At 41.5% G+C, this 15,771-nt stretch overlaps 3 protein-coding genes across 4 annotated transcripts; 1 reads left to right on the top strand and 2 right to left on the bottom strand.

Annotated features, from left to right (window-relative positions):
* Positions 1–916: 916 nt before the first annotated feature.
* Positions 917–5,157, top strand: sctr (secretin receptor). Its single transcript, XM_070930757.1, has 13 exons — positions 917–985; positions 1,068–1,167; positions 1,598–1,711; positions 2,044–2,150; positions 2,480–2,589; positions 2,732–2,864; positions 3,294–3,447; positions 3,591–3,651; positions 3,746–3,815; positions 4,390–4,481; positions 4,583–4,721; positions 4,809–4,850; positions 4,950–5,157. The coding sequence occupies exons 1-13, from the start codon at positions 917–919 to the stop codon at positions 5,133–5,135; spliced, it is 1,377 nt and encodes a 458-aa protein (XP_070786858.1). The 3' UTR covers positions 5,136–5,157.
* Positions 5,158–5,488: 331 nt separating this feature from the next.
* LOC139306773 (acyl-CoA-binding protein-like) lies at positions 5,489–7,404 on the bottom strand. 2 transcript variants are annotated; one of them, XM_070930726.1, is made up of 4 exons: positions 7,249–7,404; positions 6,855–6,933; positions 5,876–5,938; positions 5,489–5,646 (listed from the first exon to the last, which is right to left on the bottom strand). In XM_070930726.1, the coding sequence occupies exons 1-4, from the start codon at positions 7,252–7,254 to the stop codon at positions 5,555–5,557; spliced, it is 240 nt and encodes a 79-aa protein (XP_070786827.1). In that variant the 5' UTR covers positions 7,255–7,404; the 3' UTR covers positions 5,489–5,554. The 2 variants fall into 2 exon arrangements, with proteins under 2 accessions (XP_070786827.1, XP_070786826.1); XM_070930725.1 differs by having other exon boundaries at positions 6,816–6,933; positions 7,249–7,403.
* A 562-nt stretch (positions 7,405–7,966) lies between these two features.
* Positions 7,967–14,782, bottom strand: LOC139306609 (metalloreductase STEAP3-like). The gene is made up of 7 exons (XM_070930510.1): positions 14,764–14,782; positions 13,941–13,997; positions 13,528–13,771; positions 12,551–12,817; positions 11,886–12,413; positions 11,645–11,800; positions 7,967–9,543 (listed from the first exon to the last, which is right to left on the bottom strand). Exons 3-7 carry the CDS (start codon positions 13,753–13,755, stop codon positions 9,256–9,258), a joined length of 1,467 nt encoding a protein of 488 aa, XP_070786611.1. The 5' UTR covers positions 13,756–13,771; positions 13,941–13,997; positions 14,764–14,782; the 3' UTR covers positions 7,967–9,255.
* Positions 14,783–15,771: the final 989 nt, after the last annotated feature.

Below are 15,771 nucleotides of genomic sequence, written 5' to 3'. Positions count from 1 at the left end.
CAGTGAAGTTATTATATTATTATAATTTAAAATATAGCATAGTCTCTTTATAATATTGACAGTAGGCTATATTTATTGGACGTGTGACAAACCTAAAACAAAGTGCGTAGAACGTTAGCAGGGAGGCTAACACTAGCAAACTCAGCCATTGTTAGCTAGCTTAATTTACCCTAAGTAGCGTGAACTTAATTTGAGGCTTCATAGCAAAACTTTTATCAGCTTCTCATGAAAAACCTCTTGAACAACGGAACTTCAGAACTTACTTAAGTTTTAGACTGGGTTGCATTTAGTTATTCAGCTAAAACAGCCATATTCCATCTATTTTCGTACCAGTAGCACTTCGTTTAGACACCGTCTCTTGCTGTTGATGGAAAGGACCCCACTATCAAACACTGTTGTTGCCATAGCGACGCTCGTGCTCTGAAGGGGCGGGACCAACATCCTGTGGGTGAATACGATTTGTTGGCTGTTAGCGCCATTAAACTGCGTCAAACGTACTAAAATAAAACCAGAAGCTAGTCATTCCACTTTCAAAATAAAAGCCTAGACGACAAACATACTGTGGTGTATATTGCTTGCTATTATTCATTTGAATATATACAGTGAAAACATATTATGTGAATTAACACTTTCATTTACATTAGCTCTGTTACAAATTATACTAATATATATAATGATTTTACGTGTGCCCGTGAATAAAGACATTATTTTGATAGTCCTGAAAGGAAGTTTCAATTGTATTATAGCTACCTTGATAATCTCTTATCAGATTGTCCTGAAGAACACTATGCATAATTATCGACAGTCAGGCCTATGTTTGATTTTCAGACCTCATATATGGGCTGCATGGCAGGATGCTTGCTTTTCATTCTTATCAGATATGCGGCTTGAGGTTTGGACGTAGGCACCTATCTTGATGAAAACAAGGAACCTGTCTGACACAATGAAAAAAGCTGGACTTATTGGAGTGCTACTGTTACCCCAGGTGATAAAACAATATGCACGTTTGATTTGACTCTATGAAAAAATCTTAAGGAACAAGTGCATTATTGTGTCCTTACTTACAGGTGAAATCGGCATCGGGGTGTCATCCTCATGTTACTCTTGTGAAAGAGGAGGAAAGATGCAAGAAAGACCTGCTGCTTTTAAAGTCACACAAAGCAACAGGTGAGTTAATACAGTTTCTATATTGTGTATTTTAGACCTGTTGTGTTATCTTATACTCATACTAAAAAATATATTGAATAAATCAAGATTGTTGCTCGGTGAAAATTTCCATTGAAAAAAATGTTAGTGATCTCTGAAATGAATGAAATCTTTGAAGTCTTTTTAACCCACAGATTTGATGCAATGTTTTAGTGACACCTAGTGGTCACATAACATAATGCACTCTGAGATCCACAGGCACAAAGAATCAGAATCAGAATGCACTTTATATTGAAGATCAAGATTAATCCACCTGGTGGTTTTGCAGTGTTTATCCTGCAATTAAAACATCAAATCAAATGCATAGTTTCTATTTGTTATTGACCGTTTTGTATTGAATCCCACCAAATAAGATAAATAAAAAGGTACAATTTCTGCTCCATCTCTTAAGAAAACAACATCAGCGTACACTGTAAGGGAATGTGGGATTACCTGAACTGCTGGCCACCTGCTTCTCTTGGGGAGACTGTCTCTCAACCATGTCCAGAGTTTTTCAGTTCAGAAGGTGAGATACTACACATGCACACACATTTACAAACAGAAGGCCATTATGTATGCAAACATAAAATGCTTGTGTACATAGAGACACCGGGTAACACATTGGAGTGCTACATTTACGTTGGGAGGTGAAGATGACAGATTTCATAATCATTTATCTGAAGGACCAGAGGTTTATTGAAGCGCCAGAAGAGAGAAAGTAATAGTTTTGCAGCTTTTTACTGTCCAATAAATCCAAAGGACAAACATCCTCATCATTTCCCCGGATATATTTATTTTTGGCTCAAATGCACGCTCAGAGAACAGTAACAGATGTAGGACTTTATTGGTATTTTGCAGGTAAAGTGCATCGCAACTGCACTGCCGATGGCTGGACGGACCCGCTCGTCCCACATGAGGATGCATGTGGCTACACTTTCAATGAGACACTCCACTTTTTTGGAGAAGTGGTCAGTGGTAACCAATATGCATGCAGCATGTGTAGTTTATCAAATATAAAGCAGAAGTCAAGTAGAAGTTATGTTACCCAAGACACTTATATTATATTATTTATTACAATAATATAATATAATATAATATGTGCTGTCTCTGTGCCCAATGGACTGCACTCACTTCAGGCTAAGTTTCTGTCTTAAATGCTCAAGATCCTGGAAAATGCTGTCTGCAACTTAGCATCAACTAAAACAGGCTGTTTCAACGTTTGTTAGAGTTAGCTATAGTGTCAAATCGTACTGTTTTGGAGGTGATAAAGTGATGCTCTCTTCCCCTTGTTCAGCCCTCAGATTCCCATTTGTATTTCTCCTACGTGAAGACCATGTACACAGCCGGATACACTCTCTCTCTCATCTCCCTCACCATCGCCATCACCATATTCTGTCTGTTTAGGTGAGAAACATTCTTTCTTATCCTTTTCTCTCTCCTTTTGTGAAATGCATTACCTATCACGGATGTAGATGGAATTATGGTTGAACCTGCCCATAAAACTGAAGAATTATGCAACAACCGTAACCTGTGAATATTTCCTCAGAAAGCTGCACTGTACCAGAAACTACATTCACATCCAGCTATTTATCTCCTTCATCCTGAGAGCCATCTTCATCTTCATCAGAGACTCTCTGCTGTTTACTAATGAAGAGCTCTATCACTGTGACGACTACCCGGTATGGATGGATAGACGCTTTCTTGTCAACCTCTTCCACTTTGACATGAGCAGCTGATACTCAGAGACTCACTTTAATCTGCTACATATAAACATTGTACATTTGCTCCTTGTGAAAAAGACCCAGCTGGTGAACTAAAGCAGTCATGGTCTCACCTACGACCCAGAAAGAAGATGTAGAGGGAGGCTGGATGGGTGTTCTCTTAATGACAACAACACAATGATGTGTTTGGGAAATATGCTTCTACGTAAAAGCAGAAAAATCTTCCCGAGTTAGCTGAATGTTTGATGCAGTAAAAAGTATGTTGTGCCACAAGAAGGTGCTGGTTAACTTCATTAGGAATCAACAAAAAGCTACTTTTTGACTTCCTTCAGAAAGGTTTTTGACATAGGAGTGTCTGATTAACACACCTTCTTCCCTGTGCGACAGGTGCCATGTAAGGTGGTGCTGATGTTTTCCAACTACTCCATCCTGGCAAACTACAGCTGGCTGCTGGTGGAGGGTCACTTCCTGTTCACCCTGGTGAGCCGCTCCTTCTTCTCCCTTAAGAAACACCTCGCCTGGTACATCGTCCTAAGCTGGGGTAGGGAGGCGTGTTAACAAAAACCAAGCGCACCTTTCCCCATTCCCTTTGCTTTGCACTCAAACACATATCCACAGCTCAAATATAGCAAATACTCACTCTGTGCCTTTTTAGATTTAACCAAGATTCATTTCATCACGCAGGTTTACCATTGGTTGTTATTGTCTCCTGGGGGTGTGCCAAGTATCTTTATGAAGACGAAGGGTAAGGGGGTTAAACATCTGTTTCACTCATTCATATAGTTATGAGATCAGCAAAGTTTATGATTTTAAAATGATTTCTTATTTCATTACCAAAGCTGTTGGGAGACGAGGAGACATGAATGGATTTGGTGGATACTCCGAGTGCCAGTTCTTCTGACTATATCTGTAAAAAACGTTTTCTCTTTTACCGAAATGTCATTCTTTTTTAAAACATGATTTCAAAAAAATACACCTATGCACCTTCTTGCCAAGAGTTAGATGAGAAGATTGATACCACTCTCATGTTTGTTTGTTCATTGAATGTGATGCTCCAGCCAGCAGCTGGGTAGCTTAGCTTAGCATAAAGACTGGAAGCAGGGGGAAACAGCTAGCCTGGCTTTGTCAAAAGACGAAAAGCTTTCCATCAACCCTAAAGCTCAGACCGGATTATTTTCCATAATTAGTCGTTTTTGTTCGGTTTAAACAAACAAGATATAACGTATTAATTAATGAGCTTTGGGGCTGGTAGGCAGATGATTTTACCTTTGGACAGAACCAATCTAACCATTTCCCTGTTTTCAGTCTTTATGCAACGCTAAGCTAACCGGCTGCTGGTGCTAGCTTCATATTTAGCGTACAAATATGCAAGTGGTGTCAATCTTCTCATCTAGTTCTTGCCAAGAAATCAAATCGGCTTATTTCCCAACTATTTGCATTACAAAATAACAACAACAGTGTTCACACGTTTTAATCATTTCAGGTGAATCTCATCTTTTTCTTGGGCATTTTGAGGATACTGGTCAGCAAACTCAGGATGCCAGATGCACAGAGGAATGAATTCGGCCAGTATAAGTGAGTAGTGACCACACTGTGGTATTGTCACACTGTATATCTGATGTATGAAAAAAGCATTGGGACAGCTGGTAAAACTACTTTCCTTTTTCTTTCACCAGGAAGCTCATCAAATCCACATTTTTTCTGGTGGCTCTGTTTGGTCTGCATTTCATCCTGTTTGTTTTCTTGCCCGTTGAAGTCAGCAGCTCGGTGTTTAAGATATGGACCTTTGCAGAGCTGGCGCTGTCATCCACACAGGTAAATTAGGTGTATGTATGAGAGACACAGAACATCCAATAATGACAAATAAAATGACACTGCCTTTTCTCTCTTAACATCTCGAAGGGCTTTGTGGTCGCTGTGCTCTACTGCTTCATGAACGGAGAGGTAAGAACCGGTTCGCCAATTAGAGCCTTAACTTATCGCTCCAAAGTTAAGTTTGGAAGTGCGGAGCAAATTGGGGATCTATGATGCGTGCATTTCCAGGTGCAGCATGAGTTTCAGAGGAGGTGGAGGAGGTGGAGGCTGACTCAGCACCTCCCCAGGCAGCCCAGGCGGCATCACGGCTCCATCAGCCACAGCGGGTCTCCTCACACACAGGTCTCCCTGCTGCCCTGCTCTCCTGGCAGCCCAACAGCCAGTGGACTCCCCGCTGACACTGTGGAGATGTGATTCAAGTTGGGATCAGCCCATTTCCTCACTCTCCTCGTCGATACATAATGGATCCTGGCTTAGAGCGGACAGCCACTACTACTACTACTATTGGATTTGTTCGATGGCATAAGGATGTAAAATGCACTGTAGAGGCCAGGTTAGGAAGTTGCCAGGCTTACTTGTTTGTAGAATGTATACTAATGTCTCAAAATGAATGTGGCAGTGATTGGTTCATGTTCAAATGTCACAGATAAAAAGTTTATTGATGTCAAGATATTTAAACTTTGGCAAAGGACAGAAGGAATCTAGCAAGATCCATTAAAACCAATACCAATTAAAGCTACCGGTATTAAAAAAAAATCAGTTGTGAATGATGTCCTCCAATTTGTAGATTTTATTGAGAAGAAAATGGGAGACTTGGCACTGAAAATACAGCATCATTCGTGAGAAACGGATTCCAATCCATATTTTGCCTTAAGCCTCTCCACCACATCAACGTAGAGGGCCATTGCTTCATCTTTGGCTACACCTGTTGGTTTAGAAACGGAAAAAAAGCAAACTTGGTTTTTGCAGGAAAAACTCTTGTTCATCCATGTAAAGGTAAAAATCTGACAGAACCAGCTTCAAATTTGGCTTTGTTGAAGAATAATCTTCCCTAAAACCACATTTTTTAGACACACCAGTTTTACGGTTTACATATAGTCATTCATGTAACTGTCCTTAGTTGATTTTTTGTATTTAAGTTCTATAAATCTTACCTTTCCTTGAATTCCACGCATCCCATTTTCCTCGTCCAGCGAGGTCAAATATCCCTGGACGCTCTGTGGATGTGAAAGCAACCATCACTAACTGGGCTTTGCAACAGGCAAAATAAGTATTTTTAGTCATTAGTTCTGATACAAACTGTCAAGCCAAACAACAAACACTTGATACAGCACATTTAGACCTTAACGCTGGGAAATAAAAGTTGTCGTAAAGTAAAAACATACAACACAAAATAATTGAACCCTTTACCTTGATAGATAAAATACAAGTCATTAAAAACATAAAACCATTTACTCGTGACCTCAGTATTTTTAAAATCCTGGCTAGTACATATTATATTATTATTATTATGATTATTATTACTGATGCATTCATATGTAAGCAGCTGTTTACTTTTGTATTAGGCCATGGTGGAGCTAAGTAACTCACAACTAAAGCTGTCAAAAAATGTAGTGGAGTAAAAACTACAATATTTATCACTGAAACTTAGTGGAGTAGCATAAAATGGTACAAGTACAAGAACCTCAAATGTGTACACAAGTACAGTACTTAGTTACATTCCACCGCTGACTATGAGCGATGGAACAGATTTGGTCATTTGATGTTACAGAGAAACACTGAAGATCTGGCACTTTCTGAAAGTTTTCAGGGGCTTTAAAATCCTACATGTGAATATTATAGTAATAGTACAGTAGTACTTTTGTCATATGCACACAATGTTTCTTCCATAAGACTGCAAAAAGAACATTAACAGCTTTGTAAGCGAATCAGTTTTAGCATCATTCACAGAGTGACACAACCTGTCAGACCGCATTGTTTCTCAGCCCTACCCTACTGCATGTACCGGTAAAGTTCCAGTCTTTTTTAGTGTCTCCATATGAATTCTACAATGTTAAAAAGCCTTTACGAAGAGGTTGCACTGCAGTGACTCACCTATATTAATATTGCCAACTATGACTTGCTTATACAGACCATATAGTTCACCAATTTCGTCATAGTTTGGTCGTTTTTTGAGTACAGTCGCCTCCTTTACTGCTTTTTCAAAGGTCTCCTGGTGGGATGAGAGCAAATACGAGCTGACACAGAAATCTCTGTCACATTGTTAAAAAGTCTTAACAACAGCCTTAGTTATACTTCACAAAATGTGGCACTAATTGTTTTGTTCTTTAGTTTAATGATCAGACTTATTGCTGCGTTACGTTTCCATTACACATGTATCTTAACAGAGCCATTTCTGCTCTGTGACAACTTCATTACAGTCCCTGTGCATCTGGTTAAGTCAACAGACCTGCAGTGTAACTACACACCACAATTCTTTCATGTAACATTTCAGGAAAGGCTGAAGTTCAGAAGAGATAGTACTTACAGTCATGACGGCTGTGAGACGCAGGCACACCTTGCTGCTTCTGAACTAAACTCCCCAGTACTCGTCCGACTCGTCCCGCAGTAATGTTGTTTGCTGCTGTTGGGATTCGTTGTGGAAAATAGCGTGGGAGGTAGTTTCTTTCACTGTCCGCGACGACAGCAGGTGTGTTACTCAGTTCTACAATTCTTAAATGAATGGCAATAAGGTTGATATGACAACTTTAGTTTTGTATGTTTTGTTACACATTATATCTTGGATCTTGAGGTTAAAGTGTTTGATAATTGCCACTTGTATTCCACAATAATCATACTCATGTTAGTTCATTTGGGTTGAAGATTCTGTCACAAGTTAAAGGAGATGCAGTGGACAGGTAACACTGGGGGTTTCCAGTTACACTGCAAAACAGATATTCTAACTTAAAGCCTCTTTTACACATCTGGCAAGAAGGGTTTTTGACAATTTTAAAAAGGGTGTGTGAATCCTTTTTTACCACCACAAGATGGCAGCATCCACACATTTAATGATCACATGGATTCATTGCTGTCGAACACTTTGAGTCGGCCTGAGATTAGATTGACCTTTGATTTGATTTTCTTTCAATAATAAAGATAGTTATGTTTGATTTCAGAAGTCCTCACATGAGGCTGATGAATACATTTGGACAATTCAATGAGCCCCACATCAACAAACCACTGTATTAAAGACATAAGTACAATGATGGAAAAAAAAAAAAAGCTTTATTCTGTGTTCTAGAAATCTCTGTTTGAGATCTTTACATTCCTGCCTTTACTCTAAAAATCTTTACATTTCAGAACACTACGATGACATCTTAATTTAGATTCAGAAAACGTCTATTTTTCATGTAACAGAATCACCTTTGGCAAGAACACAAAAAACAAACTCGTATAATAAATTGCTGAAATCACACAACAGCAGCAAACTGTTTTTCAATACAAGAAGTTCTGTAACAGCCGCTGTGTACTGATCACTTATCAGCGGGTACAGCACTAAAAAAATTGTAACAATGAAAAAACTTTGGGTTTCTAAACACATGAGGACTGTACAAATATGATTAGGGAGGAGGGGGGGTCAGAAACAGGATACTGTAATTAGTATTTTTGTTGAAGGGAATCTAGTCTGACTTTTTTTCTTTCCCTGTATTCATATTCTAATTCAGCCTTCCCTTGATCAAAATAGTTTAATTATGGTGTATCAATCGGACACATTAGGGGGAGACAGTTTTCTTCAGTCAAAAGAAAATATTAATAATGCTGCCAATGAGGGTCTCTCTTTTTAAATCGCGAAATATACAGTTCAACCCCCTCCCCACTCCAATAATTTCCATACAGTCCCTAACAGTTTGAATGACGATGACAGCACATTGGATTTTCAAAGCCTTTGCAAAATAAAATGTCAAAACTACATGAAACACTGACCATGTCACCATGTCAGCTTCATTTTAGCATGTGAACAAAACAGGACGAAGGGCTGGCTGACAAAAACCGGCGCTGCATAAACGAAAGCTTCAAAACCTTTAAATGACAGGAATGCATAAGCAAAGAGGGAGACTAAGACTACGTCTGATGATCAGAGGAGAAATCTTTGGTAAAGACTCATTTATGAACTTATGCAAAATTCAGTTGTACTGCTTCTGTTCCAAAAGCCTTCAGCAGGTTCATTACAAGTGTAACAGTGACTGTTTTACATGAATGAAAGCGGAAGGTAATGTTGTTCTTCAACAACTCAACAATAAATTAAAATAAAAAGCATAAGGACCAACTAAATACTCATTATTGAGCATGTATAGTGCAATACGGTTGACGGCTCTACTGGTCAAATACCTGTATGGAATTGCCAGCTAATTTGTCGAAAAGAAACTCATACACCTGAAATCTCTCAGCGGGCCATAGCGATGTATAAATCATTTATCTTCTGTGTGAGTGTGGTTGAGTTTATATTCATGAGTGCACACAAGAGCTCTACTTTTACACCTTATTGTCTGGATCCTCACACGTTACTGACATCCTCCAGCCCGTTGCGGCAGTCCTCGTCCGGCAGGGTGAAGCGGATGTGTCGGCTCTTCTCCCAGCCGCGGCGGATTTGGCCGAGCCGCCGGGCCACGCAGGGCGTGAAGAGAGCCAGGCGGCCCAGCAGAACCGTGAGGGGGAGAATCAGGACCAGTATGAAGGTGGGAGGCAGGTGGAAGCGGTACTGGGCCAGGTCAAAGGCGCGGCCCCAGCCAAAGAGGATTGTGTGGAGGGTGGCCATGGACAAGGCACAGTAACCGACTGAGGACTGCAGGTGGTGAAAGAAGGGTGTCACAGGTTGGAATCAGGAATGTGCCATGACAATCGTCCGGTCCTCTAAATATTTATGACCCACATTGTTTAAGAAAAATAGACTCCTCTTCAGTTCATAGCAGTCCAGCCAGTCCACTACATTAGCTCATTATGTTACAGGCTAATGCAGACCCTGAGGAAACACACTGACCTACCACTCGTGACCTGAATGAACCCCACTAGTGTATGCACGTGTGTGTGTGTGTGTGAGCCATAAACTGTTCCTTCAGGGCCCACTAATTACAAAAACTTCCCAAGGTTGACTCGGGTAGGGGCCAGGGGTTAAAAATAGCCTCGTTTTACCTCATTCACACACTAACTGGGTAGAGTGGATCATAATTACTTCCACTTGACAAGAGCATGCCTGTGCTTTTCCTGCTTTGACGTGAAAAAGGTCTATCATCAGTAGTGGAGAGTGTGTCCATCTATGCAGAAAAAAAGTCTTGTGGTATTTAAAGTAGGTATATATATATATATATATATCCACTCCTGTATTATTCCGCTGTTGAAAATAGTCCCCAACAAATGCACTATTTCCCCGTTTGTTAACTAACAAACTGGAAAACTATTTCGCCTTTTTTCAATGAAGCTTTATATTTGTGACCCATTTCTAAAGATCTATGTCTTCAGTAGAGCTAAATGGGCTTGGGGCTGAGGGCCACAGACAGGCTGGGGAATTCGGAAAGTATTGTTGGTTTTGGTCTATTCGTGGAAGCTGTTGAACAAAACCAAAATATAGCAAATAGCCAGCCTTATCCCATATCAACGTGAACCTGGAACACTTAATTTGCCGATTTGCTCTGCAGGTCTGAGATTAGAGCATTACTTAAGACTAATCCACTCCACATTTTTGCCATTTCTGTAAAGTTAAACTTGTCATATGACGGCAATATACGTGGCATTTTATGTAATGTTGCTATAACTGTAACACAGTGTGGCCTTGCACTTCGCGTTCTTCTTCTTACATACAGACCAGGAGCTGTGAACATGAAGTCATTTGGACTGACAGGTCATTAATTGATCAGACAGGTGGTGATGTCATCCTGCATCATCATCGTTACACGGACCCACATGGGGAAATCAAAGTGTGGTGAGTGGCAGCAGGTCATGCAGCACATGAACCTTATTATGTTCTCTGGTGTCACAAAGAGCTCAGCAAGACATAACTGACTACGAGGATTCTTGTCAAGACTGCAACTGGGACCTCATGTCACAAATAATGACGACCAGTAACCTCTTATAGGCCTCTTGTACCATAACTTGGGGGAGGGGTAGGTATTCATTTACATTAGCAATAAATGTAATTTATTTCAATGACCATTTTGCAAAGTACATCTCTCTCTCTCTCTCTCTCTCTCTCTCTCACAAACAATACACACACAGATATTTCTATACACATAAACAAGGATGCACACACTACCTCATCGACGCACAGGCACGTACAGATAATACCCGACACACATGAACACACTGTCCCGCAGCTGCGGGCAGCAGGTCTAGATGTGCTGGGCTGAAAGTCGCCTTTCAACGCGCCGGCTGTCGGCACATGACTAATCTGTCGGCCACCGGATTAGTTTGACGGAAAGATGAAAGAACCGCGAGTCCTGGAGAAATGGAGGCCACGACGGGGGAAGTCGCGGAGGAGAGGAGAGGAGGAAGTGTGTGTGTCTGTGTACTGAGTCACAACACTCCTGATGGCTTTGTCACAGCCCAAGTTTAACGCCAAATCTGGGGCAGCTGCAGGAGCGCAAACCAAGTCTGTATGTGTGTGACTGCAAGACCGTGTAGGGGACATAGCATGCATCTGTCTGCACATTAGCATGATGCCTGTTTGTAAGCAAGTCTGTCTGTACGTTTATGTGTCACGACTGTGTGTCAATCTTTGGCCATCATTCTGTATTAATCCTACCTGTCCCGTATCCAAGAAATAAATCCTCTTGTATTTATATTTATAGGAAAAAAATGCACTTAAGGAGGAAACATTCAATTCTACTTTTCTTTATTTTCTATGTAACTAGTACATCGCTGCATGTATGTGTGCTTGTGTTTGCGTGTACCTGTATGAAGCTGAACTCCCTCCAGTTGACAGTGTTGGCCACTGAGGGCAGCGAGGTGACAGCCAGCAGGGAGAGCAGCCCGAGGGCCATGATGCCCACCGAAAGGTACAGCTCCATCCTCCACACCTCGCTGTCGTCCCACGAGTCCGCCTGCACCTGGACGACACACCAAAATCCTCAATGTGTCCATTTAGCATACACTACATACTGAGACGGTCCCTCCTCTGCCTGTTTCTCTCACCTGTTTAAAAGCCATGTTGAGCAGTTTGTAGCGGGCAGACTTCCTCATGGGAAGACACAGACTGTAGATGGCATGCAGAACAGCACACAGGAAGCTACACAGCCCAAACTGCTTCCTCGTGGTTAGCCACCGGTCCAGCCATTTAGGGAAGCGGTTGTACTTGGTGCCCCGCCACAGCTGGAGGAAAGCGGCGCACAAACCAGGCAGGTAGACCAGCGCTAACATCACCAAGGCCACGGAGGGGAGAGTGACATTAACAGTCTCGATGGGCATTTTGTAGAAAACACTCTTCCCTGCTGTCACGTAGGGCTGTAGGACGTCACGGAGGAAGTTGTACAGGTAGAAGAAGATGAACAGGCACAGGGTGCACAGGACTGGGATGCGCCAGGAGGGAAATAGATAGAGGGGGAGGTTTTCGATCTCCAGAGAAGAGGAGAGGAGGCCCATATCGATGGGGACGAAGCCCATTCTACGGCAGAGCTGCATCACTGATCTCTTGGCCTTGTTGCTGTCACTGCACAGGAAAACCTGGAGAAAAAAAGATAACTTTTTTTTAGAAACTTTTAAATCTGGACTCCTCCATCCTCCTTTTTCACCAAATACATGTCCAATTATCACTGGACCTCCATTAATCTAAACTACAAAGGGCAGCTGATGTATCCTACCTGCCTGCTTCCATCCCGAGGTCCCATCTGGAGCGCCCAGGCTGATATGGTGTTAAACCCTTTGACGACAGAGCTCTCTGGAAACAGGTCAGCCAGCTGTTCGGCATTCGAAGGCCCGTCTCGGTTGATCCTCAAACCATTGCTAACATCCACCAGTGTCTTTCCAGCTAGCGTCGGCTTCAGCTCCACCAGCGTGGAGTGGTGCTCAGGGTACACAGCGACAAAAACCAGGTCTGCCTGGCTGGCTGCCTCCATCTGGGACGTCACCTGGAAGACGAAGATCTCCATTTACTCCAAATCAGGAGTTAAAGAAGAGTAGCTATGTCCGGCCAAAACATAGTAATAGAGTAAAGTATAGATATAGAATAGAATAGTAAAGAATTGTAAGAGAGCCAGGCTAGCGGTTTTCCCTGCTTCCAGTCTTCATATTTAGCGTACAGACGTGAGAATGGTATCAATCTTTTCATCTAACTCTCGGCAGGAAAATGAATTTTGCAAAATGTCAGACCAAATGATAGACAATGTATTAGAATTGCAAATATTAGCTCTTCATACATTAATATTTTATGTGAATAGAAAATTGTGTTCATTATAATGTCAATTACAAGAACAATTTAGCTCTGTTGTGACTCTGTCATCAGAAAACTGCCTCAGAAAACATGCAGCTCTTTTTTGTATATGAATTAGAATATCTCATATTCCCATATAGGCAGATGCTGTCTACAAAATGCACTGCCAGTAAAATATTGGACATCTGATAGAGAGAATTATTCAGAATTCTTCTGTTCCCATACCACAATTGCCTCTGATCTTTAACTAAGATTATCTGTTATGCATCTATTCAGGATAATAACAACTGTTATTATGCCTGGTGGATAAAGTCAGTAGATACATAATTATCACCATAGGGGGAGAAACAAAAGCACCAATTACATGGTGAGTGTGAATGTGAGTGTCAGTATCACTGTGTGTGTCACCTCGGCCTCTTCAGGGAACAGAGCCGCAGAGCGTTTGGGGTTTCGACTCCCCACCACCACTTGGTAGCCGGAGGCCACCAGCCTTCTTGCCAGTGAGCGGGACAGGTCGCCAGTACCCAGAATGCCAATGACCGGAGTGCCCGATTCAGACATGGAGGCTTCAAGATGTCTGGAGCCTCCTCCTTCACCTCTGCCTCGGATTAAAGGCCTCGACATCTCATCAGGCATGATGAGAATGACAAATCTAAAGAGAGAAGACATGCTCATTGTTTTTTGGTTTATGTTTATTTACATCCATATGACCTCAACTAGCTCCTAAAATGTACAGTAAAGAAACAGAAAGGAGACTAAAAAGCAAAGAATCTTTAATCAGACATTAAGATGTTGTTGATATTTACTCGTTATTTACTTACAGACACTGATTGTTAAGTCTATACCGAAGAGACTTGCGTCTTCATCCAGCATGGGACCTAAAATAAAAGTAATTAATAGAAAAAAGAAAAAAAAAAGAAGACGTGTTTAACATGCAGTTTTAGGACAGTGAGGTTAGGTTTGTGTCTATCTGCCATTTGTCTGCTCTTTTTTAGAACACAGAAGTAGGATTCCCATTATCTCTGTGTCTCAATTAACATGTCCTAGATCCGTACCTCTGCATTGTCAAAGCAACGAGTGGCCATCCAATAATAGTATATATGGATATTACGCACCCAGAAGACAGCAGCAACTCTGTAACGTGTCTATCCAGCAGAAAATTAGTCATAATATAGATTTCTGACATTCATGCAAATCTTCATTCCGAACTCACACACTCTAACGCGGTCATCATTAGCAGTGGAAATAGCAAAAAAAAAAAGTACATTTTATAAAATTGCTGCTTTGTTAATCACCCTGCTATATGCCGAATTCACCAGAAAGCCGCGACTATTCAGAAACCGTTTCAGGTAATGTCGTGTTATGTATTAAAGCTGACCTGTTAGCGATAAAACTTTAAATTGCCCAGAAATCTATATTGATATTCTCTTCAAAACAGAAAAGCGATTGAAGCCACCTTGCTTGTTGTCCTTGACTGAACTCGTGGAAACTTTACCTCCGAATAAAGTTCCTCTCCTCGACACACAGGACGACGCAGGCTAACATACACGCACATTTGGGTAAAGTAATAGCTTATATTAAACATTTCAGCTTCTGTTAGTACCTACAGCGATATTACTACTTGTTTAGAGTTAACGTACTCACCCCCGCTTCTCTCCGCTTGCTGTAAACTGGTGCGTTTCTTCCTGATAAGATGACGCCATCGGCCAAAGCCCCGCCCTAGTCACGCCTCCACGTGCGCGCAGTAGATAAAACAGGGGCAGCGTTGGGCTCCAAGACCTGAGAAATACATGGATGTCGTCCAGAAACATAAACCGCCCACATTACAACAAGAGCAAAACTTTATTTATATAGCACTTGTCAAAACACTGCTTTACAGATACATTTACAAAAAACGGGAAGGAGGGAAATAGAGGAGAAAGAGAAGACAACATATCCAAACCAGAATAAAGTGTGCTAAATGTTAGCATTTAGCTCAAAGCACCGCTGCACCTATGTGATGCTAGCATGGCTGTAAACTTCTTGCCCCCCCCTCCTTTACTCCACCTCCTGCTTTTGAACTGGTGTATTTGATAAACTGGCCTTGGGATTAGCATAAAAAAAAATCGTGTTAAAAAGATGCCTGGCCGCAGGTTACACACTGTCAACATGACTTCATCATGTCTGCCTTTGCCACTTGCAAAAGGTTGAATCCCCTCGGCTCGCAGCGCTGCATCAGTGTCACCACACACAAGCATACACACACAAGCACACACACACACACACACACACACACACAGCGAACGCATGCCTCTCTCTTGCTCTTTCGGCCATAGCCCCATGTTTGTTTACACCGCTTAAGGTCACAGTCCTTGACATACATATCTGATTTTGAGATTTTTCATTGGTATGGATTTCTGGTATCTCCTGGTGTGGTAACCCATTCATCTTACAAGTCAAATCAACTGTCGTTATTCTGATCGGGGCAGATCTCAGTTGACTACAGTTTACCGAAAAATAAGCCAGGTGAGCTGGATCTGGCCTTTGCTGTCGTTTTCAGGTTCGTAGATGATCATAAACCCAACATTTAGACTCATGTTGATTTTAATGTTTTTCTTCTATTTTCAAACCATGGAAGGAGCTAGAACCACAAGGCACTTTGAGGTCACCAGG

The sequence above is a fragment of the Enoplosus armatus genome, chromosome 24 (assembly GCF_043641665.1).
Source record: "Enoplosus armatus isolate fEnoArm2 chromosome 24, fEnoArm2.hap1, whole genome shotgun sequence".
In the NCBI taxonomy this organism is placed as follows: domain Eukaryota; kingdom Metazoa; phylum Chordata; class Actinopteri; order Centrarchiformes; family Enoplosidae; genus Enoplosus; species Enoplosus armatus.
Note: the sequence above shows the minus strand (reverse complement) of the source record. Positions and strands in the feature narration are given on the sequence as shown.